Genomic DNA, 19174 nt, shown 5'->3' with positions numbered 1-19174 from the left:
TTTTAACTGAAGGCCAAACTCGCAACTCAAATATTTTTCTTCTGCGATCATATCGTAGAAACTTTTATTTTTGTTACGATGATTCTCCACTTCACTCTGAAATTCTTTGAACTTTTCAAATGTTTCAGACTTGTGTTTCATTAAGTAGATATACCCATATCTACTCAAATCATCTGTGAAGGTCAGAAAATAATGATTCTTGCCGTGAGGCTTAACACTCATTGGACCGCATACATCAATAGGTATTATTTCCAATAAGTCAGTTGCTCGCTCCATTGTTCCGGAGAACAGAGTCTTAGTCATCTTGCCCATGAGGCATGGTTCACATGCATCAACTGATTCATAATCAAGTGATTCCAAAAACCCATCAGCATGGATTTTCTTCATGCGCTTTACACCAATATGACCTAAACGGCAGCGCCACAAATAAGTTGCACTATCATTATTAACTTTGCATCTTTTGGTTTCAATATTATGAATATGTGTATCACTACGATCGAGATCCAGCGAACCATTTTCATTGGGTGTGTAACCATATAAGGTTTTATTCATGTAAACAGAACAACAATTATTCTCTAACTTACATGAATAACTGTATTGCAATAAACATGATCCAATCATATTTATGCTCAACACAAACACCAAATAACACTTATTTAGGTTCAACACTAATCCCGAAAGTATAGGGAGTGTGCGATGATGATCATATCAATCTTGGAACCACTCCCAACACACATCGTCACTTCACCCTTAACTAGTCTCTGTTCATTCTGCAACTCCCATTTCGAGTTACTACTCTTAGCAACTGAACTAGTATCAAATACTGAGGGGTTGCTATAAACACTAGTAAAGTACACATCAATAACATGTATATCAAATATACCTATGTTCACTTTGCCATCCTTCTTATCCGCCAATTACTTGGGGTAGTTCCGCTTCCAGTGACCAGTCCCTTTGCAGTAGAAGCACTCAGTTTCAGGCTTAGGTCCAGACTTGGGTTTTTCACTTGAGCAGCAACTTGCTTGCCGTTCTTCTTAAAGTTCCCCTTTCTTCCTTTTGTCCCTTTACTTGAAACTAGTGGTTTTGTTTACCATCAACACTTGATGCTTTTCTTGATTTCTACCTTCGTTGATTTCAGCATCACGAAGAGCTTGGAGTCGTTTCCGTTATCCCTTGCATATTATAGTTCATGACGAAGTTCTACAAACTTGGTGATGGTGACTAGAGAATTCTGTCAATCACTATTTTATCTGGAAGATTAACTCCCACTTGATTTAAGCGATTGTAGTACCCAGACAATCTGAGCACATGCTCACTGCTTGAGCTATTCTCCTCCATCTTTTAGCTATAGAACTTGTTGGAGACTTCATATCTCTCAACTCGGATATTTGCTTGAAATATTAACTTCAACTCCTGGAACATCTCATATGGTCCATGACGTTCAAAACAATAGGTTTGTCACCTAGCGGTTTAAGCCGTTTAAGTATGGTGCACTAAACTATCAAGTAGTCATCATATTGAGCTAGACAAATGTTCATAACATCTGCATCTACTCCTACAATAGGTTTGTCACCTAGCGGTGCATCAAAGACATAATTCTTCTGTGCAGCAATGAGGATAAACCTCAGATCACGGATCCAATCCGCATCATTGCTACTAACATCTTTCAACTTAGTTTTCTCTAGGAACATATCAAAAATAAAACAGGGGAGCTAAACGCGAGCTATTGATCTACAACATAGATATGCTAATACTACCAGGACTACGTTCATGATAAATTAAAGTTCAATTAATCATATTACTTAAGAACTCCCACTTAGATAGACATCCCTCTAATCCTCTAAGTGATCACGTGATCCAAATCAACTAAACCAAGTCCGATCATCACGTGAGATGGAGTAGTTTCAATGGTGAACATCACTATGTTGATCATATCTACTATATGATTCACGCTTGACCTTTCGGTCTCCGTGTTCCGAGGCCATATCTGTTATATGCTAGGCTCGTCAAGTTAAACCTGAGTATTCCGCATGTGCAACTGTTTTGCACCCGTTGTATTTGAACGTAGAGCCTATCACACCCGATCATCACGTGGTGTCTCAGCACGAAGAACTTTCGTAATGGTGCATACTCAGGGAGAACACTTATACTTTGATAATTTTCTGAGGGATCATCTTATAATGCTACCGTCAATCAAAGCAAGATAAGATGCATAAAAGATAAACATCACATGCAATCAATATAAGTGATATGATATGGCCATCATCATCTTGTGCTTGTGATCTCCATCTTCGAAGCACCGTCAGGATCACCATCGTCACCGGCGCAACACCTTGATCACCATCGTAGGATTGTTGTCGTCTCGCCAATCTTATGCTTCCATGACTATCGCTACCGCTTAGTGATAAAGTAAAGCATTACAGCACGATTGCATTGCATACAATAAAGCGACAACCATATGGCTCCTGCCAGTTGCCGATAACTCGGTTACAAAACATGATCATCTCATACAATAAAATTTAGCATCATGTCTTGACCATATGACATCACAACATGCCCTGCAAAAACAAGTTAGACGTCCTCTACTTTATTGTTGCAAGTTTTACGTGGCTGCTACGGGCTTAGCAAGAACCGTTCATACCTATGCATCAAAACCACAACGCTAGTTTGTCAAGTTGGTGCTGTTTTAACCTTCGCAAGGACCGGGCGTAGCCACACTCGGTTCAACTAAAGTTGGAGAAACTGACACCCGCCAGCCACCTGTGCGCAAAGCACGTCGGTAGAACCAGTCTCGCGTAAGCGTACGCGTAATGTCGGTCCGAGCCGCTTCATCCAACAATACCAGCGAACCAAAGTATGACATGCTGGTAAGCAGTATGACTTATATCGCCCACAACTCACTTGTGTTATACTCGTGCATAACATCAACGCATAAAACCTAGGCTCGGATGCCACTGTTGGGGAACGTAGTAATTTCAAAAAAATTCCTACGCACACGCAAGATCATGGTGATGCATAGCAACGAGAGGGGAGAGTTTTGTCTACGTACCCTCGTAGACCAGAAGTGGAAGCGTTAGCACAACGCGGTTGATGTAGTCGTACGTCTTCACGGACCGACCGATCAAGCACCGAAACTACGACACCTCTGAGTTCTAGCACACGTTCAGCTCGATGACAATCCCCGGACTCCGATCTAGCAAAGTGTCGGGGAAGAGTTCCGTCAGCATGACGGCGTGGTGATGATCTTGATGTTCTACCGTCGCAGGGCTTCGCCTAAGCACCGCTACAATATTATCGAGGATTATGGTGGAGAGGGGCACCGCACACGGCTAAGAGAACGATCACGAAGATCAACTTGTTTGTCTAGAGGTGCCCCCCTGCCCCTGTATATAAAGGAGCAAGGGGGAGAGGCCGGCCGGCCCTTGGGGTGCGCCAAGGAGGGGGGAGTCCTCCTCCTAGTAGGAGTAGGACTCCCCTTTCCTAGTCCAACTAGGAAGAGAGAAGGGGGAAGGAAAGAGAGGGAGAGGGAGAGGGAAAGAGGGGATGCGCCCCCCTCCCCTAGTCCAATTCGGACTCCCCATGGGAGGGGGCGCGCCACCTCCTGGGCTGCTGCCCTCTCTCTCCCCTCAGGCCCACTAAGGCCCAATACTTCCCTGGGGGGTTCCAGTACCCTTCCGGCACTCCGGTTTTCTCCAAAATCACCCGAAACACTTCCGGCGTCCGAATATAGCCGTCCAATATATCGATCTTTATGTCTCGACCATTTCGAGACTCCTCGTCATGTCCGTGGTCATATCCGGGACTCTGAACAACCTTCGGTACATCAAAATATATAAACTCATAATGAAACTGTCATCGTAATGTTAAGCGTGCGGACCCTACGGGTTCGAGAATAATGTAGACATGAACGAGACATGTCTCCGGTCAATAACCAATAGCGGAACCTGGATGCTCATATTGGCTCCTACATATTCTACGAAGATCTTTTATCGGTCAAACCGCATAACAACATATGTTGTTCCCTTTGTCATCGGTATGTTACTTGCCCGAGATTTGATCGTCGGTATCTCAATACCTAGTTCAATCTCGTTACCGGCAAGTCTCTTTACTCATTCCGTAATACATCATCCCGCAGCTAACTTATTAGTTGCAATGCTTGCAAGGCTTATGTGATGTGCATTACCGAGAGGGCCCAGAAATACCTCTCCGACAATCGGAGTGACAAATCCTAATCTCGAAATACGCCAACCCAACAAGTACCTTCAGAGACACCTGTAGAGCACCTTTATAATCACCCAGTTACGTTGTGACGTTTGGTAGCACACAAAGTGTTCCTCCCCTAAACGGGAGTTGCATAATCTCATAGTCATAGGAACATGTATAAGTCATGAAGAAAGCAATAGCAACAAACTAAACGATCAAGTGCTAAGCTAACGAAATGGGTCAAGTCAATCACATCATTCTCCTAATGATGTGATCCCGTTAATCAAATGACAACTCATGTCTATGGTTAGGAAACATAACCATCTTTGATCAACGAACTAGTCAAGTAGAGGCATACTAGTGACACTCGGTTTGTCTATGTATTCACACATGTATTATGTTTCCGGTTAATACAATTCTAGCATGAATAATAAAGATTTATCATGATATAAGGAAATAAATATTAACTTTATTATTGCCTCTAGGGCAGAATTCCTTCACATACCAGCTTGTCGATTCCCAGGGAGTCTGACCTATGCCCCCAATCAACGGAAGGTTCCTCAAAAAATATTTTTCTTAAAGTTTTGCCTCTTTTGTTGCCTCTTTTGGTTTTTCATTGGGGAAACTTTTTTTCTATGGGCTTTCGGATCCATGATGCATTCTCCTTAGCATTTCGTGGATATATCTAGTTTTCCCCAATTTTTACGGACTAAGTCCAACAAAAAATGGCTTCCCCCTATCGCACTACGCTATTGATTGAAGTTTTGGCTATCCTAGGACTTGTTGGAGGGAGGCACAATGTGTCGATTTGCAGGTGGAGCGGCTCCTACACCCACAATGCACGACACGTACCAGGTGTATGCTTTCGGAGGCAGCGGAGATGATTACTTGGGCACTTCTGAGTATTGAAACCCCGCGCTCTTAATGTTTCCTAGCATGCCTCGTGTTCACAGAGGCTCGCACCCTAGGGAAGACCATAGGAAAAGATCATGGAGGGCTGCCTGACCCAACGCAAGTTGGTTTGGTGTATAGTCACATGGCAACCCTGGGGTGCGCCACCAGAAGCCCCAGATAATGTGCTAGAGGGTTTTTCCTAGTCCACAGAGGTGAACAGTTCCCTTCCAAGTTCCCAAGGTGGGTCCCCAAGAAATCCCGGAAGAAGAGTCCTCAAGGAGTTCGAGCTGAATGTCAAAACAAGTCCATGAAGTCCGCGGCCAATCAATCATCCGCGTGAGCAATCAAGATGAAATTCCGAAAGTCCAAGAAGGAAATTCAAGAAGGAAAATCCCAACAGTCCAAGAAGCAATCAAGTGGTCCCAAGCAGTAAGGAACCCACTGGAAGGAAGGCGGGAGGTAGCTGTTCACCACCCCTCAATATGCACGAAGAAAAATCACCAAGCTGTTGTCCCAAAACCATTTACCCTGAACTTACCACACCCAAATCTCTGGGTTCATGGGGTGTGTGCAGGGGGCATGTTGAGCTGTGGGGGCCCTCAATATGATGATGGGCTAGAGTATGAATTTTTGTTGCCTCTCGGAAGCATCCCGAAACACGACGTATTCATACACGTACCCAAAGCTATTTAAGTTGTTGAGTTGCAATCGTCAAGGTCTTTCGACGGTTCCCAATGACAAGTCCTTCGGTAGCCTTCGCAGATATCACACCTATAGCTGGTGTATAACGGGAAAGCCAACATTTTAAAACTCACAAACTTTTTTCCCTCTCTTTTTCGCCTCTTTTCGTTTGGTGTTCCTAGTTGTGCTCCTCCAACATCTTTGCAGCCATGGAGAGACACTCCCCGTCATCATCGACGGCATTCAGACGACAACCACTACATCGCACTACGTCTTGGGTGTTTGGGTGCAGCAATACCCATGCGTCCCTGACAACACTGGCGACAGCTCGACAACCAATGGTCTACACCGGCACGCACGATGGGAGCTAGAAGGCAACACCTGCGCTCACGAAGGTGGAGCTGATTTGTCTCCACAACCCCGTCTCCAACAACAATGAAGCATGGGGGCAACGTCAACCCCTCAATTATTCATAAGGCCGATGGCGTCCCAGTGCACCACCAGAATTGTCACACCATGGATGGTGTGACGGTTCGGTCAACGAAGGGGAGCTGTCAACGGTCTACCGATGCCTCGCCTACATCAACACAAAGAGATCACGGGAGCAGTGCAGCGCGCCAGTGCTGCCAGTGTGAATCTATGAAACTCTCCAATCGAGTCGGCTGGCACCGTAGCAGCTAGACGGTCGCGACGAGATTGGTAAAAAAATTATTTTTGTTTTCAGGACAAGGCATGATGTTTCGCCATGGAATGAAGACGAGATAGGGTTTGCCTCATTGATCGGCATCGTGCCTATTATACGATCCAACGAGCACCCTAGAGACCATCAGGTGTGGATGGACATGCCAACACTAATTTACATCACTATCAATGAATGATCTTCGGGACGACGCTCAATATCACGAACCTCGGGTCAATACCTCTCTAGGCTGCACACATGTTGACGCGCCAATTCGTTACACAGAAAGAAAAATGTTTTCACCAAACTAAGTTCGATCGCTTCACGCTCGAACTTTATTTGATGAGGGGGCATTTGTTTGACGAAGTTTTGTACTAAAAAGATACGGATCAACTCTTTTTCCTCTCTCTTACATGACTAATCGCTTAATTGTTTTTATTTTTTGAACGAAAAGGAATTTTCGGAAGTGCAGGATAAACAGGGAAGAGTATATGTACACACATGGTGGACTAGTGCATGCACGAAATAGTTAATCTCTTGATTGAATCTTGTACGTGGTGCATGGTAATTTTGCCTACGTACGTACATGCATGCATGAGGGCAGCAATATGTACAACGGAAATATATGCCTCGGTTATACGTGGCGGCCGCAACAACGGACATACAAATAAGCATACGAACACCCGCACATATGATAGATTGATGGATATATTTTTGAGGTCTAGACGTGCACTCGAAAGTGTCGCGGCTGGTCCAAGACAAGTCGAAGTTGTTACATCAAGCATTGGTGGAGTCCAACGAGCCGGAAGGACTGCAGCATATACATCAGGGAGGCTGTGGTTAGCTAGCCTCACCGTTGTTGGAAGCTGATACAACGCAGCTCCATGGCCAGTATGAAGCAAAGACCCGGCGAGTAAAAGTAAAAAAAAAGATATATCACAAAAGCTATCATTTTATTGATCGATGATACAAAAGTTCACTGGGACTAATCAAACTTTGTTCTGGACGAGCTAAGACAAATTATATTTAACTAAGATAGAACCTATTTGAACTAAGTGCAGCTTTTGCAGAGCAGTCTATGATCTCTAGTCCGCTCCCTCACTCAGGAGCTTTGTATGCTAGGATCGTCGCGATCTCCGAAAGCGTCCCGCCGGCGGCCAGGAAGGCAGCCGCCTCCGCACGGCGTCTTGTGTACGACTCGGCAACCTGTGATGAACTCCGGACTGCATCCTCATGAGCTTCAAGATGGCGGGAGCTAGAAGTCATCATGTCAGCTAGGACGCCTGTGCGCTTTTCAGCCAATGCCGCCATCTCGGTTTCCTTCTCGCAGAGGGCCTTGTACTCCTTGGCAAGCCGTTGATGTTTGCCGGCAAGCACCCGATGTTCTTCGGCCAATTTCTTTTGTCTGTTGCAGATGGAGGCGAGGTCGGCAAGGTGTCCCTCTAGGCGCGACCCTTCCTTCTCGAGGCGGCGAAGTCCTTGAGTGACCCCCGCATGAGTTGCATCGAGTTTCTCCAGCAGAGATGAAACTTGCCTCGGCGCGGGTGCCGATGTGTGGGAAGTGCCAAGACCACCTTTTCCGCCCAAACGAGCCACCATTGTTTCAAGGTGGCGAATTAGAATCTCGAGGTCCGGCGGGACCTCGTTCGCATACGGGATCTTCCACATACTTATCGCAGACTCTATTTTCGTGATGGTTAGCTCCTCATTGATCGGCTGCTCTCTTAGCGCCTCTTGAATATCTTTGAATCCTATTGAGATGTACTTTGCTGCTATTCCGGTCGGGAGAACAAGGTTTGGCGTTGAGATGTTACTTGTTGGAGGGACTTTGAGCTTCTCGACCAGAGTGTTTTCTCTAGCAAAGATATTCTGATGTTGCTCAATTAATACACGGAGTTCCTTTGCCTCAAGGGAATAAAATCCTTCTAGATTATTTGATTTGCTGAAGACATCTAGAAAGGCGACAAAAAGAGAACGAGTCAAGAAAGCATCAAAAGAAAATTCATGCAAGGGTGGCGGGGGGATTATACACGCACCGCAAGCAGACGTCCTTGGCTTCTTTGCAGTTATCCCAACATCTTTGTCATTAATAGCTCCCGATGACCTATTCTTGTCCACTTCAGGGGTGCCTGTTGATGTGGTTAAAGAAGCGGGCTTGGTCACCAGGGAGGCGGGTTTTACGACAAGATCGCTCCCTGCCACTGTTGAAGAATTCGCAGCTGGATCACTCATTGCCGGGGGCGTGTGCATCGCCACCGAACTAGACTTGGCCAGAGGTGCGGATTTGGTGGCCGGCTCATCTTGGTCCATGTTTTCCATCACCTCGTCTAGGAGTTGTTCCATACCGCGGCTCATAGGCATGAACGGCGACACGTCGTCAAGCTTGTCCTGCATGCGTACAGGATATACGTAGAAGTAAGGAAAAAATACATTCATGCGAGCTCTGTTTCTTTATTATTCTCTTTACCTCCAGGTTCCCTAGTGGTGGAGCGTCCGTATCAAGGGAGATGGATGTCTCGTCAGAATTCTTTGAGTTGCGGTTCGGGTAGCTACGAGTAGTCCGTGGCGCTGAGCTATGCGATTTCAGTACAAGCGGCGGGGCACTTGGCAACGACGGTGACCGACGTGTGTACTCCACGCCTTTGGAATGGTTCCCCGACTTGCTTGGAGGTGGTGGAGGAGTTGAGCCGCCTTTGCCGTTCCTGCTGCCGCTCGTCGAGCCTTCAACATCTCTCGATCCATACTTCTTCGACTTGTCGCCCCGTCCCATGGTGTCCTGATGATACGAGTGAAATAACAAATACAAAGTTAGAAGGAGACAAAAGATACTAGTGTATCTACTGGGCATGCACAAAGAACACGCAAAGTCAAGGCGAGGCATTAGCTTCAGAGAAGAAGTAACAAAGGCGCACCTTTTTCTCTTCAGATCGGATGTGTCGTGGGCGATGATCGAACTTGTGTGCTCTTGGACGCTACCCAGGATCTTATTTTTATAGTAGCTTACATGACACATACATGGCAAGACTTGTGCTAGAGCCTTGATCGGACTGACCGGGAGCGCTGGATTACGTCCAGGATGTTGCTTCTTTATATGAAAAGTTGAAGTAAAATTACCTTGTATACATCCGTTCGATGTGTTTGAGATTGAGTACTTCACGGAGCAATTTAATGATTATCTTTAAGAATTTTTCGGCACAGGTAATGTGCAGGTAATGTACTTGAGATTGAGCTTATTATCATATGTACGTACCTTCTGCATGCTCGTTCAAAAAAAAGGGGTTTGTATGTACGTGACAAGCTTGCTTTGCACTTGGTATTTATACACTATATGGTCTTTGGTTACCTTTTTTGCATGCAACACGTAAGGTAGCATACATGCATGTATTTTTGGTAGATTATATGTGGCAATCATGTACGCATGCGTACGTACTTGAGTTATTTGCGGGCCGGCCAGCACGCACACATATTTATCCAACGAAAGGCAGGCCCATCAGCAGCCGGGTAATCACATGCACGCAAGATGGTTTCCTTTCTTTTTGCAGGCTCAAATTGAAAGTTTTTAGCAGAAGGAAGGTGTAGAAGCGGCATTGGGATTTCCTAGCTTACGCAACAACTTGAACGAGGAGCAATACACAATCGGCGAGTCTCCAAAATTTGGAAACGAATACAAAAGGAAAGGTGACCTGCCGAACGAAGCAAGAGCACGGACCAAGAAATCTCACGTTTCCTTTCCTCTACACCAGCCGGACGCCTATATATAGAGGAAAAGTCTCAACATTGGAGGGAGGCAGCAAACCCACGAGAGAAACCATGCACGCAGATCTCACGCACGACAAAACGCAAGCACACAACTCACGCGGGGAGGAGACACGCACGTTGGCAGGAGATCGGCGACTCGGCGTACTCTCATCCGCGCAAAGAACTCCGATGGCGATGGACGCAAAGTTCATGTTTCCGAAAGGTGAGACTAATGTCTAATTCTTTTCTTTTGTCTCCCCCTTACATCCAGCATGCATGCACTACATGGAGAGTACGTGCTCATCGCCGAAGACAACGCTCGTTCGATCCCGCTGCCGGCACCGGAGAGGACTTCATCGAACAAGGAGATTACACCAACATCGCTGGAGCTTGTCCACACCAAGGCCTTCATCGAGTGCAGATGGAGCTCACCAACGACGGGGCCCAACCACGCCTTTCTACAAGGTCACCTTCCTCGGCCCCGTGAGGCAGCGCCTTTGTCTTGGCGGACCACCGAATACGGCGTTTGACCAAGACGGGGTGCACCCTTCATGGCATAAAGGTTTCGGTGTACAGTCAGCATGATCCTAGTCTCGACAGTCCACCGAATACGGCGTCTAGCTGAGACATGGCATCAATCACTCCCCTCAATGTCATCTTTCCTCGACCCTGTGATGTGTTTCCCTTATCTTGGCGGACCACCGAATACGGCGTCCGGCTGAGACGGGGAGCACCCTTCGTTGCACAGGTCTCGTCGTCATATAGGCGGCGTGCTCCTTGTCTTAGCAGACCACCGAATACGGCGTCTAGCTGAGACAGGGCATCAACCACGCCCCTCCATAGAGCCATCCTTCATCAGCAATGTTTTGCTCTTGTCTTGGTGGACCACCGAATACGGCGTCCAGTCGAGACGAGACGCACCCTTCGTTGCAGAGGTCTCGTCGTCATACAGGCGGCGTGCTCCTTGTCTTAGTAGACCACCGAATACGGCGTCTAACTGAGACGGGGAATCAACCACGCCCGTTCATCATGTTACCTTTCTTCGGTCCCGCGGCGTGATCCTTGTTTTGGCAGACCACCGAATACGGCGTCTAGCTGAGACGAGGCATCAACCACGCCCCTCTAAGACGTTACCTTTCGCGGCCTCGTGAGGCGGAGTCTTTGTCTCCGTAGACTGCCGTAACCACGGCGTCTAGTCAAGATGAGACACCAACTACACCGGCCATGCCGATGCGAGCGTGCGTTGGGTTTACACTGATGACAGTCTCCACAAAAGAATACTCCCGCGAGGCAACCCCTTGCGTACCCCGACGAAGTTGCTACATCGTCAGGAAGTCCGAGCCAAGCAGGATCCATGCTACCCGAATACCGACTACATCAACGCTGTCAAGACCGACGAGGCGCGACGGCGAGGGCGGACGTGGCTAGCACAAAGCCATGTTTTGAGCGGCACGTGTACCGACGAGGACAGTGGCTTTGCCGCTGCCCGCACCTACACACACCATCATCATATGCATGGAGAACGTGAAGCGAAGATGACGAATACGACCACACGGCTTAATTGGAGGTATCTCGCGGAGCAACCCGCTGGAGTAATTAATCGGGAGCCTTCTGAGGCCCCGCGAACCAGGAGACCGCACAACGCTAGTCAGGCAGGCCACGCTAGTAGGCCACGGAGCGCATATCGGGAATTGTATTTGTTATCCTTGAGATTAATACCATATTGTTCCCATCTCTTTGTTTTCTTTGTGTACTACGGTACACTAGAACGCCCGCATTTTCTTTTCCCCAGCGCATGAGAGAAATCCACACTCTTCTCTTCCCTTCTCACGGAGTACCCTTAAGATTTTTCTCGTGTAAAACACGGAGAGGTATCTCTGGGCCCTCTCGGTAATGCACATCATGATAAGCCTTGCAAGCAATGTGACTAATGAGTTAGTTCCGGGATGATGTATTGCGGAACGAGTAAAGAGACTTTCCAGTAACGAGATTAAACTAGGTATGAAGATACCGACGATCGAATCTCGGGCAAGTAACATACCGATGACAAAGGGAATGACATACATTGTCATTGCAGTTTGACCGATAAAGATCTTCGTAGAATATGTAGGAACCAATATGAGCATCCAAGTTCCGCTGTTGGTTATTGATCGGAGATGTGTCTCGGTCATGTATACATAGTTCTTGAACCCGTAGGGTCCGCATGCTTAACGTTCGATGATGATTTGTATAATGATTTATGTGTTTTGGTGACCGAAGATTGTTCGGAGTCCCGGATGAGATCATAGACATGACGAGGAGTCTTGAAATGGTCGAGACATAAATATTGATATATTGGACGATGGTATTCGGATACCGGAATGGTTTCCGAGTGTTTCAGATATTTATCGGAGTACCGAGGAGTTACCGGAACCCCCCGGGGAAAGTAATGGGCCAACATGGGCCATAGGGGAGAGAGAGGGCAGCCCACAAGGTGTGGCACGCACCCCCCCATGGGAAATCCGAATTGGACAAGAGGAGGGGCGTGGCCCCCCTTTCCTTCCCCTCTCCCTCTCCTCCCCCTTTCCCCCTTCGAAAGAAGGAAGGGGGGCTAGGACTAGGAGTCCAAGTCGGTTCCCCCCATGGTGCGCCCCTAGGGCCGGCCTCCTCCCCTCTCCTGCTTTATATTCGGGGGCAGGGGGCACCCTAAAGCACATCAATTGTTCTTAGCCGTGTGCGGTGCCCCCTCCACAGTTTACTCCTCCGGTCATATTGTCGTAGTGCTTAGGCGACCCTGCGCGGATCACATCACCATCATTGTCACCACGCCGTCGTGCTGACGAGACTCTCCCTCAAAACTTTGCTGGATCAAGAGTTCGAGGGACGTCATCGAGCTGAACGTGTGCTGAACTCGGAGGTGCCGTATGTTCGGTGCTTGATCGGTTGGATCGCGAAGACGTTCGACTACATCAACCGCGTTAAGCTAATGTTTCCGCTTTTGTTCTACGAGGGTACGTGGACACACTCTCCCCCTCTCGTTGCTATGCATCTCCTAGATAGATCTTGCCTAATCGTAGGATTTTTTTGAAATTGCATGCTACATTCCCTAACAGGCCTAACCCGAGAGTTGGCATGGTGGGAGCCGGGCTGGTGTCCGGGGGCCGAAAGGTCCGGGCGGGACAGAGGTTCCGGGCGCCAGAAGGTCTGGGCCAGGTTCCGGGCTGGTTCCAAGCTAGCTAGAGAGTTGGCACGCCCGGGCTCGTCTGGGTCATCGGAGGCCGGAAGTTCCGGGGCGGCCGGAGGTTCCGGGCTCTGGCCGGAAGTTCCGGGCTAAACAGGGAGTTGATGCTTGTTCCTTCTTCCTCAGCTCATGGCTTTGTGGCTTCTGCGTTGTACCTGATCACACATAGTGTTTCTGACTTAGGCAGTAGCCATGTCTCACTCGAATGTAAGGGAAACTCAAGTAGGAGACATGTCACCTCAGATTGAATAGCACGTGCTCGAGCTCTTGTCATGGGTCCACTTGGAGCTTGGGCAGTTGAGGTAGTGTCCACGGGGATGACCACGGGATGCTCCGCATGAGAGAGAGAGAGAGAAAGAGAGAGAGACCAAGTGTCATCTAATAGGTTTAGGGAGACGACTGGGTAAAGGACTATAGCAAGTGCAGTAGTATTAGTGGCGTGCCAGAATAAGCCCACACCACTACTAAGTGGGGTCCCCGAAAGCGGGCCTGGCGTGCAAGAATTAGTCCCACACCACTGGTAGTTGTCATGTTAGTGGCGTGCCCTTTAGGTAGCATGCCACTAGTGACTTGTTTGAGGGTCAGTCCGTTGGGCCCACACACAATTGTGTGTGTGTGTGTGTGGATGTTTGGCCACATCACTAATAACCTATCATTGTCAGTATGGCTGTATTTGGGCACGTCCATGATATTTCGGGCAATTACACCCTCATAACTGGTATTCAGGCAAAATACCAGTGGCGTGACTCCTTGGTGGTGCGCCACTAATGTAGATTGCCTATAAGCATTTTTCTGCACTAGTGTTTGCCTTTATCTTTGACTTAATCATTTATGTATTCTTTCTTTGACTCGTTGACCATGAATACTTGCTTGAAAATTTGTTGATCGGGGTGACTTTCTTGGACTCACATGGCCTACTTCGACATTCATTGACCTCCTCAACTTGTGTTGACTATCATCAATTTTTGTTGACCATCCATGTGGTGTGCTATGTAGGATTGGGGTGGGACCTCGGGTATAGTTTTGGCTATTCCCTCTATAGGACCAACGAGGCCAATTGAGGCAATTGACTATTTTCCCAACTATATCCAACTATGTATTTTCACCACCCCAATACATATGCCCTATTATTTTTCGTACCCATAATGTTCTATTCTGATCCTTGTCAACATACTTGTAGTGATCAAATATAAATTCATTACCATGTGTGTACGAATCATGGATCAATACTCATCATGGAAGAAAACATGTGCATAACATATACGAGTTATGTAACACATAAACTATGTGACGAACTATAACAATGAAGTAAATTGCTGCAAAAGGCACCAACACATGGACACCATATTTAATTTGGAAAACCCTCAAGCTGGGTAAAACCACAGGCTGATGTCACCTAAATATTATTCAACTTTATGATTGGTGAATACATTAAGTTCCTCTCTAAGTAGCAGGTGCTCACATAATCAAAATTGCATCATGCTCGACATCAAACACCCGGATTTGGGACAACAATAGCTATGGATTGATACAATCTTATGAAAATTAATGAAAACTCGGTTGAAGGAGTCAAGGATGTGGTTCTAAGCATCAGAACTTTAGGATGAACTCCCTTTCTCAATGACAAGCTTCTTGCTTCGATCTTCCGATATTTCCAATGTGCTTTGTTAGTGCTTTCTTTCTTCTTCTCCCGTGAAGGCTATCATGAAAATTCTATGTCTCTCACTGGTGATCGTTGGATGGGAGGTTAAACATCTCCCTTTCCTTGTGTACAAATTCAAAGTGTCCTACTCCAATTAGTGTGTGTGGTTTTAGGTCCAAATTGCTTAACAAGAAAGTGTTTTTTGAAGATTGACCATATATAAACTTCCAAACTACTTTCCTATTGATTTTCAAGTGTTGGTTCATATGACAAGTAGTCATCTATTGTATTGTTTGTCTTGATCCATACATATACATCCAAGCAAGTAAATAGGCAACAAAATGCTAGTATTGCCTAACAAGCTATGTGGTGCAAACGACGCGGTAGGGACCTTCCCTACAATTTTTTCGTTCAAAGAAAAACTATGTGGTCCAAATGAGGTTTCTCACATTTATTTTTCGACCATGTCAATGAAAACTTTTGTTCATTTCTTTTTGTGAAGTGCAGTCCGCTATTGATAATTCATGGCCAAATACTTGTCGCATCATGGCCAATGTTCACAATGGTTTTAAAAGAAGGAGAAAAGCAACACCACCACCATCACCACTAATTTCCCTTCGCATACATTCACGAGCTAAAAATATAGTAATCAATTTGTCCATAAAAGAAACTTGCGCGCCTCTCGTCCATTTGTTTTCAATTATATTACCCCGCTGACTACAAACTATGTAGCTTCGTATATTCAAACGTTAACCAGGTGCCTCGTGGTTCGATAGCAACTAAAAATATACTTTGTTTCCTCGTAAGAAAACCAAATAGCATATCTTTTTAGCCATCAAGATGTTACACTATATTTACGTCACGGGAATGTCCATCCAGTTGGTTAACAAGAAATTGATTGCATATACCCAGTCGGTTTTCACCTCAATCCATGGCTAGAAAGTCAGAATTTAGTACATGTTGCTTTGTTCTTCTGTGGATTTTACCCTAGTTTAATCACATGCGGCTCTCCTTTGTGTGTAAATAAACAATGGCACCAACTCTGAAACAACAATAAGCAAAGTACAAGGGCCTTGCAAGAATAAGAAGGAAATTAAATAAAGAGAATGATGAAAAGAGGTGAGATGGGCGTGTGGTTAGAGATTGGCCTGCTGTACACATGGCGCGCGCCCATTTGAAGCCGAAGATTACACCTCATCGCCGCCTTATCGCACCACACCCTATCTCTTACATGTCAGCTCTCAGCAGCAGCTGCTCTGCTCTGCTCTGCTGCATATACAGCGCTCCCTCTCCGTTCCCCCGAACTCTTCGCTCCCATTCCGCGCTGTCCGTCACACACAGGATGGCGTCCGCCATGGAGCTCTCCCTCCTCAACCCCGCAATGCACCACCACGGCATCGCGGCCAAGACGGCCTCCCACCTCCCGGTTCTCCCCGCGCGCCGGGGCGCCGTCCGCTTCCGCGTGAGGGCCGCCGCCGCGGCGCCGCCCGCACCCGCCGCGAAGCCCGGCTCGCCCAAGAAGCGGGGCAAGACGGAGGTCAACGAGTCGCTGCTCACGCCGCGCTTCTACACCACGGACTTCGACGAGATGGAGCAGCTATTCAACGCCGAGATTAACAAGCAGCTCAACCAGGACGAGTTCGACGCGCTGCTGCAGGAGTTCAAGACGGACTACAACCAGACCCACTTCATCCGCAACCCCGAGTTCAAGGAAGCTGCCGACAAGATGCAGGGCCCGCTCCGCCAGATCTTCGTCGAGTTCCTCGAGCGCTCCTGCACCGCCGAGTTCTCCGGGTTCCTCCTCTACAAGGAGCTCGGCCGCAGGCTCAAGGTTCGTGTACCACTTCTTCTTCTTCTTCTCTGCTCTTGCATGTGGGCATTTCGTAGAGCAGCTGGTGGGTGTGCGCTGATGCCCGCGTTTCCTTTTCAGAAAACCAACCCGGTGGTGGCTGAGATCTTCTCACTCATGTCCAGGGACGAGGCCCGGCACGCTGGGTATGGAGTACTTGCTTGCACTCTTATTCCCATCAAAACAAAACAATTCGATCGGGCGTAGCCACTAACCAGAAGCCAAATGCATTGACTATGACCAGAAATGCCTTCTTCCCTCATGTAAAAAGTTTAAGCTTCAACTCAATTTCGAAAGAATTATCAACTATTAACTACTAGTACTGTAGTTTACTACTCTAGTTCTCAGCATGATTTGTGTTATTCATAAAGAAACATGATTCGTGCTGTGTAGGTTCTTGAACAAGGGGCTGTCCGACTTCAACCTGGCTCTGGACCTCGGCTTCTTGACCAAGGCTAGGAAGTACACCTTCTTCAAGCCAAAGTTCATCTTCTACGCCACATACCTGTCCGAGAAGATCGGCTACTGGAGGTACATCACCATCTTCAGGCACCTAAAGGCCAACCCGGAGTACCAGGTGTACCCCATCTTCAAGTACTTCGAGAACTGGTGTCAGGACGAGAACCGGCATGGCGATTTCTTCTCCGCGCTGCTCAAGGCGCAGCCGCAGTTCCTCAATGACTGGAAGGCCAAGCTCTGGTCACGCTTCTTCTGCCTCTCGGTAAAGCAAGCTAATCCCTGCATTTTCTTCGATGGGAGTTTGCCATGTCCCTCTTTCTAACAGCTGCGTGCAATTGGACGACATTTCGCAGGTGTATATAACCATGTACCTGAATGACTGCCAACGTAGTGCCTTCTACGAAGGAATTGGTCTCAACACCAAAGAATTCGACATGCATGTCATCTATGAGGTAAAATGAAGTGACTTTTCCTGTTTGTATACTCAATTAATGGCATGCATGCCCTAGTTGCTTCATTGAGTGTTTTATCAGGCAGTTTCTGGAGAGCTGCTCAACATGACAATAATGACCTTTCGTACAATAAACATCACCCCTATGAAGCATTATACTCTACTCCCTCTGTCCCATAATATAAAAGTGTTTTTGACACTACATTAATATCAAAAACGTTCTTATATTATGGGACGGAGGGAGTAGTTTATTTATATGCTTATTATGACAATATTAGAGCTTCGACGTAAATCAAGACCTCTATTGATGATACTGTTGGTGCATATCTCTGCAGACAAACCGCACGACGGCGAGGATCTTCCCTGCTGTGCCGGATGTTGAGAACCCTGAATTCAAGAGGAAGCTAGACAGGATGGTAGATATCAACCTGAAGATCATTTCTATAGGAGAGTCCAACGACATGCCCCTGGTGAAGAACCTGAAGAGGGTTCCTCTTATTGCCCAACTAGTGTCTGAGATCATCGCTGCGTACCTCATGCCCCCAATCGAGTCTGGCTCCGTTGATTTTGCCGAGTTTGAGCCCAAGCTTGTCTACTGAATTTGTAGAAGAAGGATCCATCTATGCCTTTCTTTTCAGACATAATCATGCATCATGCTCCTCGAGAGTCTCTGAATGAGCACATGATCCATGGTTAATTAACAGGATCTACATCCTCCTGTGCTCATCTGTAAAGTATTAAAACTCGGCAAGTTTTTGCTTAGTCACATCAACATGTAAGTGGCAGTGAACTGCATCAAAGCATGTGTTCCGGTTTTGCTTCAGGTGGAGAAGCATATCTGAAGTTGTTATGTAACTTGTGTCGATACTTGATTAAATAGCAATATAGCATCCGATTTTGTAGATATGTTATGTATCACACATGGCATGTTTGTTAGGTCAACAACGGCATTGACATTTTGTTACCGTAAATGTATGCATGAAATTAAAGAGTAAAATTCATGAAACTGCATCTATTTGTACAAAATATCACAAAACGATGCCCTTACACAAAGTTTCAAGAAACTACATATGGCTAGGCAAAACATATGGAAAACTACACTTTTATGTGCAACTCTAACAAAATGTGACCTCTTTTTATGCCACGATGTCATTTTCCTACATGGATGGAATGTGGTTAACATTGTGACGTTGTCATGCCCCAGGGGTGTCTCATTCTCACCTTACCAGAAGCCGGTCCCCCTAGGTCGGTTATGCAATGGGCCAATCAACCCGGCCATGGCCCCACGGCATAATGGTCCCGGAAGGCTTGAAGTACAAGACAAAGCAACCGGCGTCCGAAAGGCTCCTCTTAACCAA

General features: G+C 46.8%; 2 protein-coding genes across 2 annotated transcripts; one reads left to right on the top strand and one right to left on the bottom strand.

Moving 5' to 3' along the window:
• Positions 1–7555: 7555 nt before the first annotated feature.
• On the bottom strand, positions 7556–9227 carry LOC147979326 (uncharacterized). Its single transcript, XM_087516731.1, has 3 exons — positions 8925–9227; positions 8494–8845; positions 7556–8409 (listed from the first exon to the last, which is right to left on the bottom strand). The coding sequence occupies exons 1-3, from the start codon at positions 9225–9227 to the stop codon at positions 7556–7558; spliced, it is 1509 nt and encodes a 502-aa protein (XP_087372857.1).
• Positions 9228–16339: 7112 nt separating this feature from the next.
• On the top strand, positions 16340–18720 carry CRD1 (dicarboxylate diiron protein, putative (Crd1)). The gene is made up of 5 exons (XM_048707320.2): positions 16340–16888; positions 16988–17052; positions 17300–17627; positions 17719–17817; positions 18152–18720. The coding sequence occupies exons 1-5, from the start codon at positions 16400–16402 to the stop codon at positions 18413–18415; spliced, it is 1245 nt and encodes a 414-aa protein (XP_048563277.1). The 5' UTR covers positions 16340–16399; the 3' UTR covers positions 18416–18720.
• Positions 18721–19174: the final 454 nt, after the last annotated feature.

Source organism: Triticum urartu, chromosome 3A (assembly GCF_056163025.1).
Source record: "Triticum urartu cultivar PI428250 chromosome 3A, HENAU_Tu73, whole genome shotgun sequence".
NCBI classification, from domain to species: Eukaryota; Viridiplantae; Streptophyta; class Magnoliopsida; order Poales; family Poaceae; genus Triticum; species Triticum urartu.
The sequence above is the reverse complement of the archived record's forward strand: the minus strand, read 5'-3'. Positions and strand labels throughout refer to the sequence as shown.